Below are 20,829 nucleotides of genomic sequence, written 5' to 3' on the forward strand. Positions count from 1 at the left end.
TTCCTTCTTTCACGCACAAGTTGAAGAAAATATGAAATGACTACCTAAATTATGTTTTGAATTTGGAGTTTCGATGGAGGTGAACTTCAGGAGGAAAAATTACTATTTTGATAGGTTTTAATTGATTTGCTTGTGTTAATGGAGAATTAATTGATTTGGTTGTGTTGATAGAAAAAGAAAGGAGATAGATATAATTATTATTTTCTAGGAGTTTGAGTCAATTACTGAGTATTTGTGGTTCATGGAATAATTGTATTTAGGACTAGTTTTTCACTAGATCGGAGGCATTTAAGAAACCAACGTTTAGATTTTTCGATTTTGCTACTCATCAATTAAGATTAAATTAAATTATTTAAACAAAATAAACTATGGATTTGCTATTCTTCTCGTCGGCCTTTATTTTTATTAAGGTTATTTTGATAAATAATAATAGAAAATGGGTAAATGTCAGCCTATCAAAAGTTAATAGTAAACTTTATTATTAATGTTCCTAAATAATAGATTAAAATGTAATAAGCAAATAGACAGAAAAGTCGGCGAGGTAGTCGGCAATCCCACGCGTTTTATAAATAGCAATAAAATATGATTGGATACACGTGGATAGTTTGGAAAGACGTGTGCTGCCGACGTGTCACCGACTTCCCCTATTGAAGACCACGAGGTCGGTGCTGATCCACGTGCTTGTTTTTATCAACCTTCACATCGTCACTCTTCAATTATAATTATTGGGTTTAGGATCGAAATACCCGTTTTAACCCTAATTAAGCTTTGCAAACCCTATCAATTTTCCTTCTAATTTTTTTTTAAAATTTTATCTTTCCACTTTTAAACTTTATATGTATGTTGCAATTCTAATCAATTACATAGAGTGGGCATTTTCTTTTCATTAAAATTTGTAAATTTGCTCTAATAATTAATGGTCCACTTCGTGCATTAATTGTATTTACTTTTTGTTAAGCTTCACTTTCATTATATTAGTGATTTCCTACATTTTCTTGTACATTATTTCATAGATAGGTCCATCAACAAAAATTATTGAATAGAAAAGTAAAATTTTCTACACCTACCTTAGTTAAGTTCGATTTAATTCAATTGAAAGTTTATAAATATAATTTGTAAACAAATGGAGAAATAAAAAAGCAATAAAGAAATCGAAATTGACGTTGAAATTGTTAGATTTTTTGGCCAACTATTAGTAGTGTAGTTGTTTATCTAGGAAAGTCTTGAACTTGTCCTACATTGTTGAAAAAGGTTTAGAAAAATAACGAACTTATTCTATATTGAAAGGGTTTAGGAAAGTCATTAGTTTTTCGTACGTTAAGAAGATTTAGGAAATTGATCATGGACTATAAAAGGAGCCTATGTCGTTCATCTTTCGATTGTCTAAGTTATAAACACTTTAATATTTAGTGTGCAACTTGTAATTAAATTTCTTTTGTATTCTCTAGTTGGAGAGTGACCAAAAGCTAGAGAATGTTTTTGTAATTGGGGTTCTTTTGATTGAAGCAATTTTTCACATAGTGAGTTACTTTCTTATACGTGTTTTTTCGCAAAATTTGTAATTTTCCATGTAAATTTGTGTGTTTTAGTTTTTATTGTTTTCTCTTAATTTTTCTGCTTGACTTCTACCGTAATAATGAGAGATTTTTTCGAACAAGTGGTATTAAAGAATCTGTTTCGTATAGTTTCTTGAATTTCTAAGTATGATATGTGGTTATAGCATCGTCTAATCTTCCACAATAGAAAAGAATTATCGAAACATGTTGTGTGATACTTGTGAATAGTGTGAATTGCTCACTATTTGTTCTTTTCCTAGGAAGAGAACTATATATGTTAAGTTTTATGAGTTTAGTAAAGTTTGATGTGGATAAATTTGATGGAAGGATGAACTTACTTAAGGCAAGAACAAATCAAGGACGTCCTGATACAATCTGGATTACACAGGTGTAAGTTAAGTGGTGATGGTGTTCTTGTGCAATCCAAGAGTGATTCAAGTAGAGGTTGAAAGAAGACAGACTTTGAGCAGATAAGATAGGTTGTTGGGAATGCAAACAATCTAAGCACATGAAAAATAGAGCATCTTCATCCAATGATCCAAGGGCTCTTAATCAAATGTTGATGGTTTCTTTTGGGGAGACAATTCCTTCCTCTAAAGAAGGCAAAATTTGTCCTCGTGGTTCTACAAGTTTGCTCATGACTATTGACCTAAAAATTATGTAACGTGTGTTGTAAAAGTTATATTGATGGTTAAAGGATTTTCAAGTGAGTCAAATAGGTGGAAGTTACACCATAAATATTAATAGGATTTATTGACATGTGACAAAAAAAAAAGAAAATTCTTGGGATGTGGTATTCCAAGTGGTCTACTACTCTTTATGTGAAGTGAGTTATAGTTCTCTGAGTTAGAATTTCGATTGTCGATATGAAGATAATGGATGTTATAGAAGCTATGAATTCTTCAAATATCTTATCAAGGTAGAAATTGTTGGGTTTTTAGACAAACTATTAAAAGTGCAGCTGTCCATCATAAAAAAGTGTTTATAAAGGTCATGAACTTGTCTTGCATTGAAAAAGTTTAGGAAAGTCGTGAGCTTCTCCTACGTTGAAAGAGTTTAGGAAAGTCATGAGTTATTTTTCCTATGTAGAAAAGGTTTAATTTAGAAAAATCATGGACTATAAGAGAAACATACGTCTTTGGTTAGAAACACTTTAATTAAGTTTAATTATTTTGTATTCTCTAATTGGAGTGTTAGAGAAAGGTATGAGTGACCAAAAGTTTTGAGAGAAAGTTTTTGTAATTGGAATCGAGAGAAAAAATTATTCTTTGTGATAGTGGATTTCTTTTATTATCCGTGATGTTTTTCTCAAAATTAAGAGTTTAATTTCCACGTAAACTAATGTGTTTTGATCAATTTTTATTGTTTTCTTTTAATTTTTCAATTATTTTTCTACTTATTTATGGTCGAGAGGCATACATTATAAATGCAATGCATCTTTATCCACTATCTCTCTTCCATTTCTTTACTTTTCGTCTTGTTGATGTGTTTTAAGTAGTTTAGGTTCATATGATCTACTTGATAAAGGATCCTTTGGTTCTAAGTCTCATCGTGTTTAGTTGAGCTGAACTCAATTGCTTGACCAGCATTAGTCGTCAAATTGCTCTAGAGAGTAAGTAGCAAGGACATAGCTAAACATGTGTAGAAGGAAGTTTACAAACTCCCATTTTGGTGTTTTGACTCCAATCATTTGTGTCCCGAAAGGAAAATAAGTGTGATGTTTAGGCACTGAGAGGCTGCTCGCCTTAAATAGAGAGTTAAATATGATACTTATAAGTAAAGAAGCCTAGTGTATATTGCTTGGTTTATTTTTACAATTTGTATCTTGAAAGAAGAACAAATGTGGTGTTTATACCCCAAAAGGTTGCTTGCCTTAAATATAAGATAGTCAAGTGATCTACATTGCATCAAGGCCGGACATGTCATATAGCTTAGATCGCCTAGAATACTAAGAATTTTCTCCACCCCTCTTAAGCAAGTTAGTTTGCATTATGCAGTCTTCCCCTTTCATTCCCTCTATAGAATCGTCTATGTAAATAACTAGATTAGTGTGGTTTTATACTAATACTATTAGAATTTATACTTCCTGGTTGAAAAGTAAGTGTTATAACTAAATTTTGATAAAAATTCCTTGTGTTCGACCCTAGCTTACCTAGGAAATTCTTCGCTTTGGTTACACTTGGACAAGAGTGAGTAAAACTTGTACTAAACTTATTCATGCATGAAACAACGCTAGGTAGGCGATGCATCCTTTATCTTATAATCCTAGCCTAGACACCTGTATTAGTCACACTATTGGAACCTTTCATGATAAATATTCATGAATTAAAAATGAACAAGTAATTGCCTTTATCCCAATTGCTTCACCATTTCTCAATTCCTGCGATGAAAAACACCCCGAAGTCATAATTTCCAAAATTCAACACCATGTAAACACCAAGAATACTTACAAGTCTAATTGATACATCTACCCACTACTTTTCCTTAATTATCTTGAACAAAGAACAATAATGACCAATATATCTACAAGTTATCATGCTCGTTTCTTAAAAAGTAACATATAAGCATATAAACATCTTCTAACTTAAAAGTAGTATTAGCACGTTTAAGTCATTGTGGTATGTTATCAGTGGCTTGTATGATTTATTGGTTTGCGATTGTGGGGAGAAGCATCGATCAAAACTTAGGAAAAGAGAAGAAGTCAATTCATGCCATTTTTGGAGGACGATGAAATCAAAAGATGGAGGAATGTGATGAAAATTGGAGGAAAAAGTTGTGGTTGTGGCCTTGTTTTTCTGCATAACCTCTCTTTCGCTTATTTAATGCAATGTAGGCACATCTTTTGTCTCTTTATTTTTGTCATTTTTAATTTAGTCCGAAACTAATTTCGTTGTCGCTTAAAAGTACATCGTATTTACAAAAATAGCAAAAATAATAATAATAATAATAATAATAATAGAGTTTATATTACTACAATTTCTAAATTATAAAAGTAACAAATTTAAAAGGATAGTTTTTTTATAGTAGTTCGATATATCTAATTACTTATAATATTTATTATCAACATGCAAAAAATAAGTGTTATAAACTGTTTTTTTTTTTTAAATTGTCTATCGTTATTCCAAAAACACAAAAAGATGTATAAATGAAATTTTATATATTTTTTAAAGATTAGTTTATCATGTAACAAAGTATTTTTGGATGAGCTACCTAAAATACTTACAATCTCAAATACATCTAAATATTTTTCTCCTTTTTTTTTTGTTCTTTCTTTTATACTTGCTTAGGCAAGCTTAATGTTATAATCAAATAGAAAATTATTGTAAATAGTAAAATTGGTAAAAATATTTATTTTTATCAATTTTGTTATATTTAAAACAATCATTTGTTGCAGTAGTTTAATTAGATATGGTGGCTCCAATTTTACAATAATTGAAAGATAAGTAAATGATCTAAATTTTTAGTCAATTTCTAAAAGTAAAATCAAAACATTTGAAAAAGTATTTATATTATTTTAGTATTCAAAAGACGTGATTTAGTTTATGAAAACAACAGTAAAAAGTAAATAAGGAAACAAAAATAGAATGGTAGAAAAAAGATAACTAAAAGGGTTTGAAAGTGCAAGGACCTTTTTTTTTTTTTATTTTCTTTTTGAAAGTTCTCCCTAAAATTCATTGAGGCAACAAATTATGTTTGAGAATAAGAGAGGAAAATGTTGAAACTATTTTTATTTTTCTTTTGCGAAGATGTTTGTGAACATGAAATCTAAATAATGTATTATTAATAAACAAAAGAAAATAGAAATTGACAGGTGTCGGACATGGAATCTTTCTTATAAAAAATCAAAAAGGAATAGAAAAGAAAAAGATGGTGGAATTGGAAGAAGCCCAGAAAGCAACCTTTTCTTTCTTCTTTCACCACTTACCATATCCATCTATAAACCTTCTTTTCAAAATCATTCACTTTTTCCATTTTCAAATTACTATATATCCCATTACAAATTACCATATTTAATCATTATACTATATGTCAGTTGTGTTCAAAGTATTGCATATTGATATATATTAGTATTAGTAGATTTTCCAATATTATACTAGTGAAGCTATAAACTTCCAAGAAGTCCCTAAACATTTGTACATATTTTGAGAGTGATAAATTAAAAAAACATAAACAAAAAGGTTAAAAACTTGATCAAGTACTTTTTAAATTTAACCTATTAGAATGAGACTAAAACTAAGTCTAAATGTGTGTGTGTGAACATTTGCCAAAAAAAAAAAAAGATTGTGCTATTTTTAGTATTTAAGAATGGTAGGGAGTGCATAAAATAAGTTAATATGGATACATGTCAAATTAAGAATACAAATAAAAAATAGTGATAATAATATTAATTTTTTTCTCTTTCAATGAACAATAATCAAATCAAATAAAGGTTATGGGGCAGCTTTGTGAGTGTGTCTTGACTAACTACATATGCTTTAGTCTTTAATGAAGGTAATTAGTCTCTGTCGTCCTTTAAATATAAGTGCATGAGAGTATGTATTTAACTAATTTCTATATTTTCTTATCATTTATTTTACAAAATAAAAATAGATAAATATTTCATATCAAAACACAACTACACATGCTACGTCCACAGTTCAATATTTATTTGGATCATATTAATTAGAAAATTTTGTTTTTTAATTTTGTTTTGAATTTCTAAACAACTATATTCATCTTTTGAGTTATTTTAATTTCAATTCAAGTTAAAATATATTTAAAGGAAAAAATATACCATAAATTGTCAAGTTTTTCCAAGTATATATATATATATATATGCCAATTAGTTTAGTACTAAGCTTAAAGTGCACATACAAAATCCTTCAAATCCCTTGACCAAAATTTTACCACATTAAAATTAGACATGCGAATATATTGATGGAGAATCCTAGAACACATTAAAGACAATTTTTGTTTGACTTAGAAGGATACTATGCTTCAACATTTTGATATGATGATTATTTTAGGTGTGAATCGTTCTTTTTCATGCTAATATATGATTTTGTTTATTCAGATGAGAATAATGTTCTAAAGAGTTGGATCGACACTTAAACAAGCTAGCTAGTCTACAACAATTGAAATTAAGAGGGAGGACTGTGCGACTTGGCTTCCTTGTTGTTCTAAAGTCTAGTAGGAGTACTTACATATATCATAGGTATCCATTATCTCTGGTGCCCTTCGTCTAGTCTCTTTTGAGTTATGTGGGAGGTAGTATCTTCCAAACACGGTTTTTAACTATCGAAAATCGACTATAGTCAAGGGTGATATACTAATATTTGTATATATATATACATAGTTTTATGTGTTCTTTACATTGACAGATAAGATCGATAATTTGACCTTATGATTTGTAGATCTTTCTTAATTAATACTCCATATTAGCTCATTCTAAAAAAACAATGTGTCCACATTAATTAGTTCTATCCTCCAAAGTTATTTCGGTAAAAAAGAAAAAAACAAACAATTTTTTTTCATTTTTATTTCATTAAATATTTCCTATAAAATACGGTTTATAAATTTACTTTAATAACTTTCATTTAAAGAAAAATCACTACTAATTAAACCTCCCATTTTATTGCTTGAAACAAATGTCATAATTAATAATAAAAAAAAATTAATAGCCATGAATATTGAAATTTGAATAAAATAAAAAAAATTAAATTACAAATTAACTAAATATAGTTTGAGAATTGTGTGTACAAAATCTATAAGTATCTACAAATTTAGTAAATTACAAAAGCATCGACACTTAGGGTTGAACCTATATTAAGACTAAGTTTAATGTGAACTTTTTAGCGGAAGCCTTTGGGATTACTTCTGACAAATTACATTTTTTAAAAAATCAGTTATATTTGAAAAAGCAAAAAAAAGAAATGATAAAATTAATAGATTCTCGACGAATAGAAAAGAAGCATTTGATTAAAAAAAATAGGTTGATAAATAAAAAGTACTTTATAACTATTCAGTTGAATTAAAAAAGTTGTTTTTAAAGAAACTTTATCGATTACTAAAAAATATAACTTTTAATTAGTTAATAAAAAACTTTCCAAATGTGTAATAAGATAAGAAAATATATATGTAATTAGTATACTATATAATATTTGATTACAATCCAACCAAAATAGTTTGATATTTGAGAAATATAAAAAATAGTAACATTATAAAAGAAGATATTTAATTAGGAAAACAATGATCTAATTTGAACGCAACTCTCGAGTTGGGAATTGAAATCATAATGTGTATGATTTGAATGTGAATGTTGAAAAGAAAAGAAGAAGAAGAAGAAGAAGAAGAAATGAAATTTGAAGAGTTTAATCCGTGCAAACATAGAAAGGAAGAGGTAAGCCAATTAAAACACAAATTCTATATAATAAAATAAAAAGTAATAATAATTATTTTATTTTATTTTAAAAAAAGAAAAAAAAAAGAAAAAAAAATAGTGAATAATTAATTCAAATAAAAGGTGTCTGGATGCGGCTGCACCGGCTCTCGAACCGGTTAAGAGCGACAGCTTTCACTATATAACGCGTACTTGTATGAAATTTAGCTCCCATTTACTACTCGGCAATTCTTCTATTTCCTCATACACGGCCCTCCCGGAGGCGGACCCGGAGGTACGGTGGTGTTTTGTGGCTTTGGCCTTATCTTTTCCATCCTTCATGGCTAACTTCCACCGCCTCTTCCGAGTTCTCTTGATGCTTTTCGCTTTATCAGGTTTGCTTTTTGGATCTTGTTTATTTTACTGCTCTAAAGCTGCAGAAAATGCTTTGGAACTTGTTTCTTCTTTAGTTTAATCGGATAATCAATCAATAACATTTCAATTTTAGTTACGGGAGTTGTGAATGTGTTCATTCAGTGGAATTATGTCTTTCTTTCTTTAATTCAGTGAGTTGCAGAGGACCGTAACTCTTTCCCCTTCCTCTTTGCTTTTTTGTTTTCTCCTCTCCAACTTTTTCACTCATTAGTTGGATTCATCTCCCTTTCGTACCATATCCTTTGTTTTTTATCCAGAGAATATTTATGAAATTGAGGTGATCTGTGAGTATCAATTTTAATTGTTTTAAGCTTGGTGAGATTCGTTCCTCTTTTCATAGAATTTGATTCTCAACATTTAGGTTCTCTTATAATTCGGCCTGTGTTTGATTTCAGGTTCAGTAATTCCAACTCTGAGCGTTGGAGTTGGAATTAACTATGGCCAGATCGCTAATAATCTGCCGTCTCCATCGCGCGTCGCTAGTCTTCTCCGAAGTTTAAACATCAGTAGAGTAAAACTTTACGATGCAGATCCTAATGTTCTGTTTGCATTCTCCAGGAGTGAAGTGAATTTCATTATAGGCCTTGGTAATGAGTATCTCCAGAACATGTCTGATCCTCAGAAAGCCCTAGCTTGGGTTCAACAACATGTTCAAACACACATCTCACAAACAAAAATTACTTGCATCACTGTTGGCAATGAAGTTTTCAACTCTAATGATAACCAATTAAGGTCTAATCTTCTTCCTGCAATGCAATCTGTTTATAATGTGCTTGTTAATCTTGGGCTGGATAAACAGGTTTCTGTTACCACAGCTCATTCTCTTAACATATTAGGCAACTCTTTCCCTCCGTCGGCTGGAACATTCAAGCCGGACCTCGCTGAATACCTACAACCAATTCTCAATTTCCACTCCATGGTCAAGTCACCTTTTCTTATAAATGCGTATCCTTTTTTTGCATACAAGGATAATCCTACCCAAGTTTCCTTAGAATATGTGCTGTTCCAGCCTAACCAAGGAATGACTGATCCCATTACAAATTTGCATTATGACAATATGTTGTATGCTCAAATTGATGCGGTTTATGCTGCCATCAAAGCCATGGGCCATACAGATATCCGGGTTCAGATTTCCGAAACTGGTTGGCCATCTCGAGGGGATCCGAATGAGGTTGGTGCTACGCCAGAGAATGCAGGGTTGTATAATGGTAATTTGCTAAGAAGAATAGAGAGTGGACAAGGAACCCCGTTAAAACCATCGATTCCTATCGACATCTATGTTTTTGCTCTATTTAATGAGGATTTGAAGCCTGGTCCATCATCTGAGAGAAACTATGGTCTTTACTATCCTGATGGGACACCAGTTTATAACATTGGATTGCAGGGGTATCTCCCAGAATTGTTATATTCATCGTCCAAAAGGAATGTAAGAACCATTTACTTTGTTTTGCAATTACCACTACTGTTTCCCAAATACTTTGATACCATGTTAAATCACGGTGGTTTAACATATGAATATCTAATTTGTAAATTCTTTATTTGCAGGTTTTCTCAGTTTTAAGCTTGCTTCTGATATTCGTAGCATACGGAATCTACACTTAGACTTATACCGAGTAGTTGATAGAAATTCTTATTCATAGCACAAGGAGTCTTACAGAGGAGAGTCCATACAGATCACTTTCAGCTGCTGCACTTAACTAACCATCTGTATTGTATATTTACTTCATATCCCACATCGATTTGGTTCATTGGATGATTTTTTTTGTAGTTTCACACAACAATAAAGTATTAATTATTTCATTAGAGAAGCTTTCTCACTATCTTGAATTGAAATAATATTGAGCTCCAGAAGAACAGGTTTCTTCTTCTTCTTCTTCTTCTTCTTCTTCTTCTTCTTCTTCTTCTTCTTCTTCTTCTTTCTTCTTCTTTCTTCTTCCAGTCTTTGCAGCCCCATTTAAGATCCAATTGTAAATCTCACAAAAACGCAAGGACTGAAATGGAGATAAGGGTTATTCAATTCATCCTGTAAGAATCTGGAATCAGTAAGGTCTGACCTCTTCTCTTTCCTCTAATGGTATATCCAACATAACAAAAACATATCTTCTTCATGATAAATTCTGGCTGTCTCCATCACTCGGCTCTCTCTAATTTTACATGTGAATCTTGCCATCAACTTTTGAATTAGTCATATATGAACAATCATTTGATGGCAGCCACCTAAACGGGCGCATATCTGAGCAGCCGAATTTGAAACCGCAAAGTAGCCATCTAGGGAAGGCTTTGGACAGTTATCATCTCAAAATTGTGTACTCTTTTTCTGTTTCCTTTGATTTTTCAACTAAAACTTGAAATCTTGACGCCCTCGAAATTTGAAATTTTGGTAGAATGTCTACAAATTTCAGGAAATTTTCTATTTCTAAAGAATTAGTTATTTTAGTTCATTTCAATTTATTATTATTTTCATTTTTTGCTTTTTGGTCATCATTACAAGTACAACCAATTAGAGTTCCATAAGCCAATAGGCCAATATCATTTAGGATGAAGCTTGTCTTTGTGTTTTTTCTTTTTCTACGTTGGTAAAGGGAAATTATTATAAAGTATTTCTTAAAATATAGAAAAAATTTAGCAAATTTTAGATTATGTCATTTAAGTATCTCATTATAAAATACAATTATTTTATACACATTTTGATTCGTTTTAATATATTAGAATATTATGTAAAAAGACCAAAAAAGAGTGTAATATTTGAACCTCATTCAATTTTATTTAATTAAATATTTACATCACTTCCGGTTAAAATTGAGTCCAAATTTTTCACATACATACATCACTTGATCTTAAAAATAAAATAAAAATCTAATTAAGTCAGTGTCAAAATTTCATATCTCGTCCCTTTCCTTGCATACTCATACTCATACGCCATTTCTTTTTGGAAACCTCTTTGTAGGCGGGGCCCTACTCATTTTAACCATATTATTCGATGGTGCTGAATCAAATGAGGTCACCCACCTTAGGCATCTGTTTTCCATTTTGATAAGTTCGATTTGATTTTTATTTTAGAATTGGATGTATGAAAACAACTTTTGGTGGCTTCCAAATAAAATAATTACCTATATTTTGTTCTCACTTTTCTTTTGTTGATATTTTAATAAAATATGTGGTGGTAATGGATATTTTTATTGTACAATTCAAAATGGACCAAACATACAAACGAACTAGAGGAATAATATCATTCAAATAATAGTTAGAAGAAAAAAAAAAGGCACACTTGAAACTATTTTTAAGTATATTAAGGAATGTATATCTTTGTGCACATCCAAACAAAAGAAGACGACAGCTGAAAAATAAAGAAACAAAAATACCAAATCTTCATTAAGAAGTAGTTAAAGCCGAAGAGGCTACAAATTTGCTAGTTTCCTTCATACCGCTGCTATATACACCAACCAAAGAAGAATACAATTTGGTAATCTTCTATGCACCAATGCATCATACCTATTCTAGAGACATAGAACGTTACTATAAAAAAAACACATACTTAGTTGTTGCTATATTGAAAATTAATAACAAAAAGAACAACTATGAAAGCACATATAATTCATCGATGACAGCATCTACATCTAGGGGTCTTAGGTCCATGATAAAAGAATATATTTCTCGTGTAGTAATTGATCGTTATAATGTTACAACTGAGGGTACAACACTCTAAACATGAACCAATGTGCTGATTATAGACCGACTCAACCGTTATAGCAATTATCATAACATTAATAGGATCACCCGTTCTTAATCAATGACCACTATCAATTCTAGCTTGAATAGCTGATCAATCTCTTATGTTCAGAATATGGTATCGTCACACATTAGTTTTTGAAAGTACATCCTGAACTCTTACCACTCGTCAGAATATATATTCCAACCAACGTCGAAAGGCAAAGACATCTTTCACAAACGATTCTCTACACCAAACCAACTTTCAAATAAACACTAAAATAACAATGTTTTGTTATTTTTCAGCACAATAACTTAAGGCAGAGAGATTAGAATTGTTTGGTCAAGAGAGTTGTATGTGTTATTAGAGCAACTATATGTTTTTACAACAATCACATTTCATTCCATTGGTACTAAATTTGGGTATTTATTTAATAAATTGATCGGAAATATTGGGACCAAAATATGGTAATTGATCCAAAAAAGAAAACCAAGAATTCGAATAAAAAAATAATTATAAAATTATGATGGAAGCAAGGAATGAATGTTTATTATGTTAATGTGACATAGTAACCACCACAACCCACATACTGAAACAATTATTGTTTAGTTTGATGATGGGAATCACTTTCCAACCATAGTGGAATCAAATGGTCCTTTAATTCTTTTTAAGTTACTATTGTTATCATTATCATTATTATTTGTCTTTATTAAATGTTTTTATTATTATTTCATCTATTTTTTTTTTTTAGAAAAAGAAAAATAAACAATTAAGTTTCCATTTCTTAACCAAACGACAAAAGTAGATGTTGAAATTGGAATATTGGGTCCAATAGGCTGATGAGTTGAACAACATTAAGTAATTAAGTAATGTATAGGACCAAACTTATATTAACTACTCGACCATTTGTCAATTAAAACATAATGCAATTTGCAACAAATGTAGAATCCATTTTGAAGTCTGAAGTTGAATCCCTCAATCCAATTGAAAAGAAAAGAAAAGAAATAACTAGACCAATCCACGATGGTTAGGCTATGTTAGTTATCACACCCAACTTGAAACAGGTTACAGTTTTGACCCATTTTCAACAAGCTTTTCATGAAGCACATAATCGAAAACACAATCTCAAACTGTAAAATAGATCAAAGCCATGAAGAGTTAACAATAATATGATTCACTCAACAACTTAAGTAACATTTCTACCACAAAATTTGTAAGAAAGTACTCAAATACATCTTAGACGTCAAAACATCAACTAACTAAATTGTGTTCAATTATAATTTATAATTTATATATATGAGTAGGGAGAAGAGATGCACAAATAGATAGTGAAAAGGATTCACCCAATTACTACCCTAAAATTTGAGGAAAAAAATAGAAAAACTGAACAGAAAGAGAATTAAACAAAACATGAACTTCCTCATAATAAGCCATGGCCGGTTTATTCCTTCACTTTCAAGTACAAGTTCCAAAACTTGATTAAACTCAGTCGCAAACAATCTAAAAAACCAACAAACGAAGAATTCTATCTTGCAGAATCAAAACGTGGAGAAACAAAATAACAAATAAATCTTTGTACATGGAAACTCTCTCATGCCAATATAAACCTTTCCGTCTAAAGCAGCAGCTTACCTTGAATGTACAGCTTCTACCATTTTCATGTAAACAACAAATGAGGAGATGATATTACACAGAATCCAAGAATTGTAGAGATATCGATCATCGTTGAGGGTTTTAACTGTACGACACAAGAAATGGGAGGATTGTTGACATGAAATCTTCATACGTAAGGGTCGCTGAACCCGTGTAGTTCCTATCCTTCTCCTTGAATTTCTCAGTCAATCCCTGAAATTTGCAAGCATTGGTTTAGATATGATATCACACTCAAAAAAGTATTTTGTGCTGTTAATAAGAGAGTATTATACTAAAATTTCTAATTGCAGCTATGAATAGGCACTTGTGGTTTTTACTTAAAAGAGATATACTCCAAGGCATTGGTTTAAACATAGAAAGCCACATTCGATTATGTGGGCAGGATCTATCTACAGTATTAAATAGCCGAGTAGACGTTACAATACTAATGGAATCTCTCTTTCGAAAATAAAGAGTGAAAGGTCAATAATCTCACCTTAACTATCATGCCACATCTGCAAAAAGGAAAATAGACAGATCCAGAAATGTAAGTATCCAAGGCTTTTGGCATATAAAAAGCTATATAAGAATTCTACAACTTAGAAACACTTACTCGACAAAACTGTCAAAATTAAATTCCACTTGTTGGCCACTTCGATCATCGTATAGAGAAATTAGAAGTTGAAGGACTGAGGATGGAACTGCATAGCCAAGACCATAAAGTGCATCCCTCATTTCCAATGCATCAATTCTTCCACTTCTATCTCTATCATATCTCTCAAACATGCCCTGCGAATTAATAAAATTCATTCTTAGTCTCATACGGCAAAAGCTGATCCTTCAAAAAAATCTCGAAAAGGAAAAAAAGAAAAAAGTTCCAATGGAAAAAAGAAAATAAAACTAGAACATGTTCTATATACAATCTGGAAATGTTCTATAAGAAATTGCCAATTAAATCCAAATTATTAGACTAATAGGTTGCTCTCTCGTTTTGTTTTCTTCTTATCTACCCTATTTCCTCAAGAATCTAGAAAACATTATCCTAAAAAGATCCTTAAATTTTAGAAAAACTTAAAAATTAAATAGTAACATCGACTTTAAATGAAAAGAAGCATATATGGCACATGTGCTACTAATTAGCTATAGAAGCAAGAGAGTCTTTCTTTCTAAATGAAATTACAAAGTGTAGAACAAATCATGCTTTGAACTAAGATATTACAAGTTCTAAAAATACTTTAGCGATATTATACATACATCGAATGGCTTCAACAAATTGGTTCAACTAAAATACTTTTCTGTTATCTAACCTTATTATGGTTTTAATTAAAATACTCCAACCCAACTTATAGATCAGAATTACAACCAACAACTATCTTTCCATATAACAGTTCATAGTGACATTTAAAACCAATCATCTACTTTAAGTCGGAAGTTCTAATTTCATTGTCATCATCTTTTTGTAAGTCAGAGCAAAAAATGATCAAGGAAGAAGGTAACAGCACAATAGCAACAGTACTTACACGCCATTGGCCAAGACAGTTCCACAAAGCAGTAAATTCATTAGGCCCTGCACCAAGCAATTCAGAAACACAAAGTTAAGTAAAAGGCACCAGCAAATACAGTAAATAATCTTCGAATATGTTAAAATTAAGCAAAATATAAGTATCCTAAAAGCAGTTGAGAAATCCAAGATAAAATGAAGCTGTATTCGTATTCACATTTAACAATAAACGTAGCTTTTCATTTTCAATTTCCTTTTCTTCACATTCTATTCGCTTTACTTTGGGTAGGGGTCAAACAAAACCAATCGTTACCTATTCAACTTGCCGAGAAACTGAACCACGAGGCAATAGTGTACGTTCATGAGTTTAATTATTATGAAAGATGGTATAATTAAACAGAGATTAAAGTCGAAAGAACGATCTCAAGTTAAATTACAACATTAAATCAAGGAGAATAAAGGAGAGAAGAAAATAGAAACTAACCCATTCTGGAGGAATCAATTGGATTTCTAAATAAGAAGATGAGCAAACGAACGGTTCTAAGACTAAACCTTTGGTAACCAGAAGAAAGGGCTTGCTGCAATTCATTCTCATCAATGAATCCACTTCTATCTCTATCCACCATTTGAAAGCTCCTAATTACCTCAGGGCTGGTCCCCGGAGGAAAACCATAAGACCCATAAGAAGAAACCCCACCGTAATTGAAACCATAAGGCTGCGGCTGATTCTGTTCGGAGTGATACGGCGAAGCGGTCGCATGAGAATGTTCCTGGCCTTGTGTTTCCGGCGCCGATGGAGGGGACGGTGCAGAGGGGGCATGGGAATTGGAATTGGAATTGGAGCTGGAATTGGAATAGGAAGTGAATCTATTAAAGAAGGACGCCATTGATGGCCAAAAAGAAACAAGAAATGGGCAATAAATTTAGGATCAGAAAGAGCGAAGAATCAAAAGGGTATTCGAATCTGGGAACTTTTTTTGAGATGAAACGGTGGTCAGATTCTGGGTGGATTCAAGATGAAAAAAAAAATGGAAAAGGAAGAATAAGAGAGATGCAACAGAGAAAGCAAAAGGGAATTTGAAGACGAATTTATGTTAAACCATACGCGGTTGCTTGCTTCAATTGGGGATTTGGGGTTTCTTCAAACGTTCATCTTGATTGATGATAAACACGAAAGTACCATGAAATGTGATTTGCCATTGGCGAGAGATGATTCGATACAAAGGCCCTTAGTCCCCCATGACGTTTGGGATTTTTTACCCATTTAATTTTACGTTCTTCATCCTTTTTTCCAACTTAAATTACAATATTTCTATACAAATAATTATTTTCTTTAAGGTCATGTTTTCAAAAATGAACAATGCTCATTAAATTTGAATTTGAGATCTCTCTTTCAGTTTACCTTATATTAGCAATAAATATTTTTTTAATCCAAAATTTAAAATGCATCATTATATCAAATTCATATTACTTAATACACATTTTAATTCTAAAAAAATTATATTTCATATACCAATATGGTAAAATTATGATAATAGAGTGTATTTTTTTTAATTTTTTTTTTTTTTGTAATTCTATTATCATAATTCTTTTTACTATTTTGCTCCTTAATTTAATGCTCACCTGGCTATCTGTTATGTATGAGTTCTTACCAATTTGATTTTATCAAATGAAACTTTAGGAAAGTGTGGAAACATTCAAATATCACAAACATGTATGAAAAATTAAATATTGGATTGAAATATATATTTTGTTGAAGGTATAAATATATATTTTTCATTATATATATATTCACCCGAAAAAGTAAAAAGGTTAAGAGAGGTTGGGGTATTTAAGAACACTTGGAATCGGTGCATTTACTAAAAAGGGAAAAGAAATTATTCTTTTGGAGCTTTTTATCTTCTTCCTTACGAGGACCGTCGCTTTTCTTCTTGGAATTTCTTTTCGACCGCTCGTTCACCTCCATCGTCGATGCCCACCACCAGCATGTCTCCGCCGCCTCACTCTTCTTCCCACGGCTGGATCCCCACTACTCATCAGTGGGTTTTGGGTGAGTTTTTGACATATTGTTGGTGTTTTGTTATGGGTTTTGAATTCCTGTGTTAAGAATTTATTTTGAGATAAAATTAGGAATATTTTTCTTGCTTATTTTAAGGTTTAGTTGAAGATTTTTGGAAGTTCCTTTGCCATTTTCCCAACGAGACTGGAATTTGGAATTTCATTCTCAATTGCTAGATTAAATTGGAGAATTAAATATTGGATTGAAATTGATAATCTTATATATAAAACTATTAATTTAAATTTTTTAATTTGGGAGTATAATTGCAACCAAGAAATTAAGTTCTAAGTTTGAGGTAAAATGTACAGCGGATCTTCAACATCATATAAGGTTGAGTTGGAATGAACCGAATTAAATTGGGTTAACAAAAATATGTATTAAAGTTGGATTAAATTACATTGTGAGTATTATTATGTAAAATCATAAACCATGTTGATTATGTAAATTGAATAAACTTTTAATGATGTTGATTGATTAGAATGTTTTTGGACGGATGGTAACTATGTTAGCTTTGACTATTAGATTAGTACATCTTATATGTACAGTGTCCTACGAGACCACTTTCATGACTAATGTATGTGTGCTTTTACAAGATCACTTTTGTGACTAATGTGTGCTCCTACGAGATCACTTTTGTGACGGGTGTGTGCTCGGGTGCTCCTAGGGGACCCACAAGACTAATATGACTTTGAGTGCATCTTTAATAGGAAGTTTAAGAGTTTACATAGTGGACTCAGTGGGTCCCTTACTAGATATTTTATATATTATCTTTTTCCAATTTTAGTTGTCCAAACAAATATGAGTTAATATGATCTTTTAGGTAGAACAATGGAGTCAAAATGCATGATAATATGTTAAAACGTGTAACTTCTATTACAAATTCATAAATATAATAGAATACAACTGGGATAAGTTTCATGGCTGTTTCATCATGTTTTTCAGTGTTTAATCATGGGATTATGAAGAAAAGAAGACACAGTGAATTGCAGGAGGATTGCGTCCACAAGCTTTACGATAGAAAGCTTTTTGGGAGATTAAATATCCCTAGGCGAGGAACCACATCATCACGCGTTGAAGATTCACTAGCAGGCGAATGGTAGTTGCAGTTGATGTTACTTGACATGATGCAATCGGCACTAACATGAACTGAAGAATAGAAACTTCCCTCCTAAAGTAGTCTATAAAAAGGGCTTCTTACCATGTAAAACTTGTCTAGTCTAAATGAACCAAAATGTAGAGAGCTCCATCAGAGTCGGTGGAAAGGACTAGCCTTTTTGCCTTCGGTAAAGAATACTTCATCTCTTTTTCGATCAACCTTATAAGTGAGAGCTTAGAGTAAGATTAGACAGAGAAACTACAACTTTTTTTTCTTCTTAACTTGTAAAAGAACTAAAGGATGCTTGCCTGCAAGTCAGCTCACATCTCTTGTTTTTTATTTTTGTACTTTGTAATGTATGAGTTTCATATTATACATGGTCGAAAGGCCTACATTCTTTAATACTTTGTAATTTTACCCCCTAATTTCAATTTACCATTTTTTTATTGTTCACCTGTTGAAATGTTGTAAGTAGTTTAAGCTTGTGATAAGTTCTTAATAAGAGATCTAGCTTATAAGGTTCATCACACATTTAACTGAGCTTTACTCCATTGCTTGACCTCTCCATAGGGAGGATGTTTGGAAACAAACTTCAATATGGCGTTTAAACCTCTCCATCATTTTTGTTCCAAAAGGAGAACAAGTGTGGTAACATGGCGTAAGAGTTTGTCACCCTTAAAAAGGGAGGTAATGACCCTTATAAGTGATAAAATCTAGATAGCTATCGTACAATTTATCTTCTCATTTGCATCTCGAGTGGCGAGTAAGTGTGGCATGTAGGCACTGAGAGGTGTTCGTCTTAATCTAAAGATTGTTACTTGATCTCTAACACGTCAAGGACTACAACATGGCTTAATCGCCTAGAACATAGAGACTTTGCTTCACACTTTCTTAATACAAGTTAGAGCTTACACTTGGGCAAGCAATAGAAAAACCGGAACTACATGTTTATCATTTGGAAATCACCAATGCATAGATAGAAGAGCATAACAAAATAATGGGGTTTTTTAAAAAATATAACAAACCGGTAAAATATTTACAATGTATAGAACAATTTCGAAAACGAAAAAGCTCACATGTTCGCCATAAAAATACCAAAAATGCCTTAGTCAACTTGTAACTAATTGGTCACACGCGCATGTGTAATTATTTCCTTAAACGATCATACACGATCGTGTAGGAAAATGATACACGTGTGCGTACCAAATTTAAACGAGTACCAAAATCTTTTATATTTGATACACGATTTTGTACCAATATTGTTTAGATTTGGTACACGATCGTGTACTCAAATCTAAACGATCGTATACCAATATCCCAACGAGTTTTTTTAAGATCGTGTACTAAATATAAACAAAATATAAAAGATTAGACCCATAGCACAATTTATACTTTTGCAAAAATAGCAAAATGGAAGTCCAACCCACATTTTAAACATATGAAATTATGAAGCTACCCTTTATCTTCCCTCGCGTTGTTTCATCTTCCCAAAATTTAGGGCATGTCGAAAACCACCCAATCGAATAAACTTCGGATGAAAAACTTCACAGAGCACAACGAATACCATCAAATCGAACAAACTTCGGACGAAAAACTTCACAAAGACAATTTTCTTGATACACGAAATGACAAGGTATTTCAGAGAGACTTCTATACACATCTATTCACTTCAATGAAACCATTATTTGATTTCTTTTTCTAACTCATAGACTTCTATACGGTTCTATACACTTTTATTCACTAAACTGAAATCATTATTTAATTTCTTTTTCTAGTATTTTATATTGTCGTTGAATACAAACAACTTTTTGAAATTGAAATTTTTTATTTTTTTATCGAATACAAAAAAAAAGAAAAAAAGAGAGAAAGATTGAAAAAGATAAAACAAAGAAAAGAAAATGAAGTTTGAAAAGGGTGGAAGTTCAAAAAGTAGAAAAAGACGACAAAAAAGAAGAAAGAATCATTGTCCAAGAAAGAGATAATTACTGATATACCATTATATACCGTTAATACACTCTTTTTGTTTCACTAATAAACTGCTCATACACATATTATAAGTTTGGAATACTTGATATGATTTTGATACTCTTCTTAAACTGTTGATACACTTTATATTTTATTAATACGCTCAATCAGTTAAATACTACATACACTTGTTAAACTATTGGTACACTTTATATTTTGTTAATACACTCAATCAGTTAAATACACGACACACTTGTTAAACTGTTGATATACTTGAAATTTTGTTGATACACTCAATCAGTTAAATACACACTTGATGCACTAAGCATGACGGACGCACTTTATGTATTGTTGATATGTTTGTTATAGTTTGGTAATATTTTTGATAGATTTAATACACGTAATCACTTGCTCAGCTTCATTGATACATATTATTAGATTGATACACTTGATATTTTGTTGATACACTTAATCAATTAAATGCACTTAATACACTAAGCATGATACACTTTATGTAT

At 31.2% G+C, this 20,829-nt stretch overlaps 2 protein-coding genes and 1 long non-coding RNA gene across 3 annotated transcripts; 2 read left to right on the forward strand and 1 right to left on the reverse strand.

Moving 5' to 3' along the window:
• Window positions 1-8,129: 8,129 nt before the first annotated feature.
• Window positions 8,130-10,230, forward strand: LOC101206204 (glucan endo-1,3-beta-glucosidase 14). Its single transcript, XM_004139440.3, has 3 exons — window positions 8,130-8,309; window positions 8,745-9,775; window positions 9,895-10,230. Exons 1-3 carry the CDS (start codon window positions 8,132-8,134, stop codon window positions 9,949-9,951), a joined length of 1,266 nt encoding a protein of 421 aa, XP_004139488.2. The 5' UTR covers window positions 8,130-8,131; the 3' UTR covers window positions 9,952-10,230.
• A 3,227-nt stretch (window positions 10,231-13,457) lies between these two features.
• LOC101206440 (probable calcium-binding protein CML48) lies at window positions 13,458-16,458 on the reverse strand. Its single transcript, XM_004139441.3, has 5 exons — window positions 15,676-16,458; window positions 15,211-15,257; window positions 14,304-14,479; window positions 14,187-14,205; window positions 13,458-13,903 (listed from the first exon to the last, which is right to left on the reverse strand). The coding sequence occupies exons 1-5, from the start codon at window positions 16,076-16,078 to the stop codon at window positions 13,793-13,795; spliced, it is 756 nt and encodes a 251-aa protein (XP_004139489.1). The 5' UTR covers window positions 16,079-16,458; the 3' UTR covers window positions 13,458-13,792.
• Window positions 16,459-17,029: 571 nt separating this feature from the next.
• LOC116403991 lies at window positions 17,030-18,750 on the forward strand. The gene is made up of 2 exons (XR_004216933.1): window positions 17,030-17,241; window positions 18,193-18,750. It is a non-coding gene; the product is annotated as an uncharacterized LOC116403991 (long non-coding RNA).
• The last annotated feature ends 2,079 nt before the right edge of the window (window positions 18,751-20,829 follow it).

This window comes from Cucumis sativus, chromosome 1, assembly GCF_000004075.3.
Source record: "Cucumis sativus cultivar 9930 chromosome 1, Cucumber_9930_V3, whole genome shotgun sequence".
Taxonomy (NCBI): Eukaryota; Viridiplantae; Streptophyta; class Magnoliopsida; order Cucurbitales; family Cucurbitaceae; genus Cucumis; species Cucumis sativus.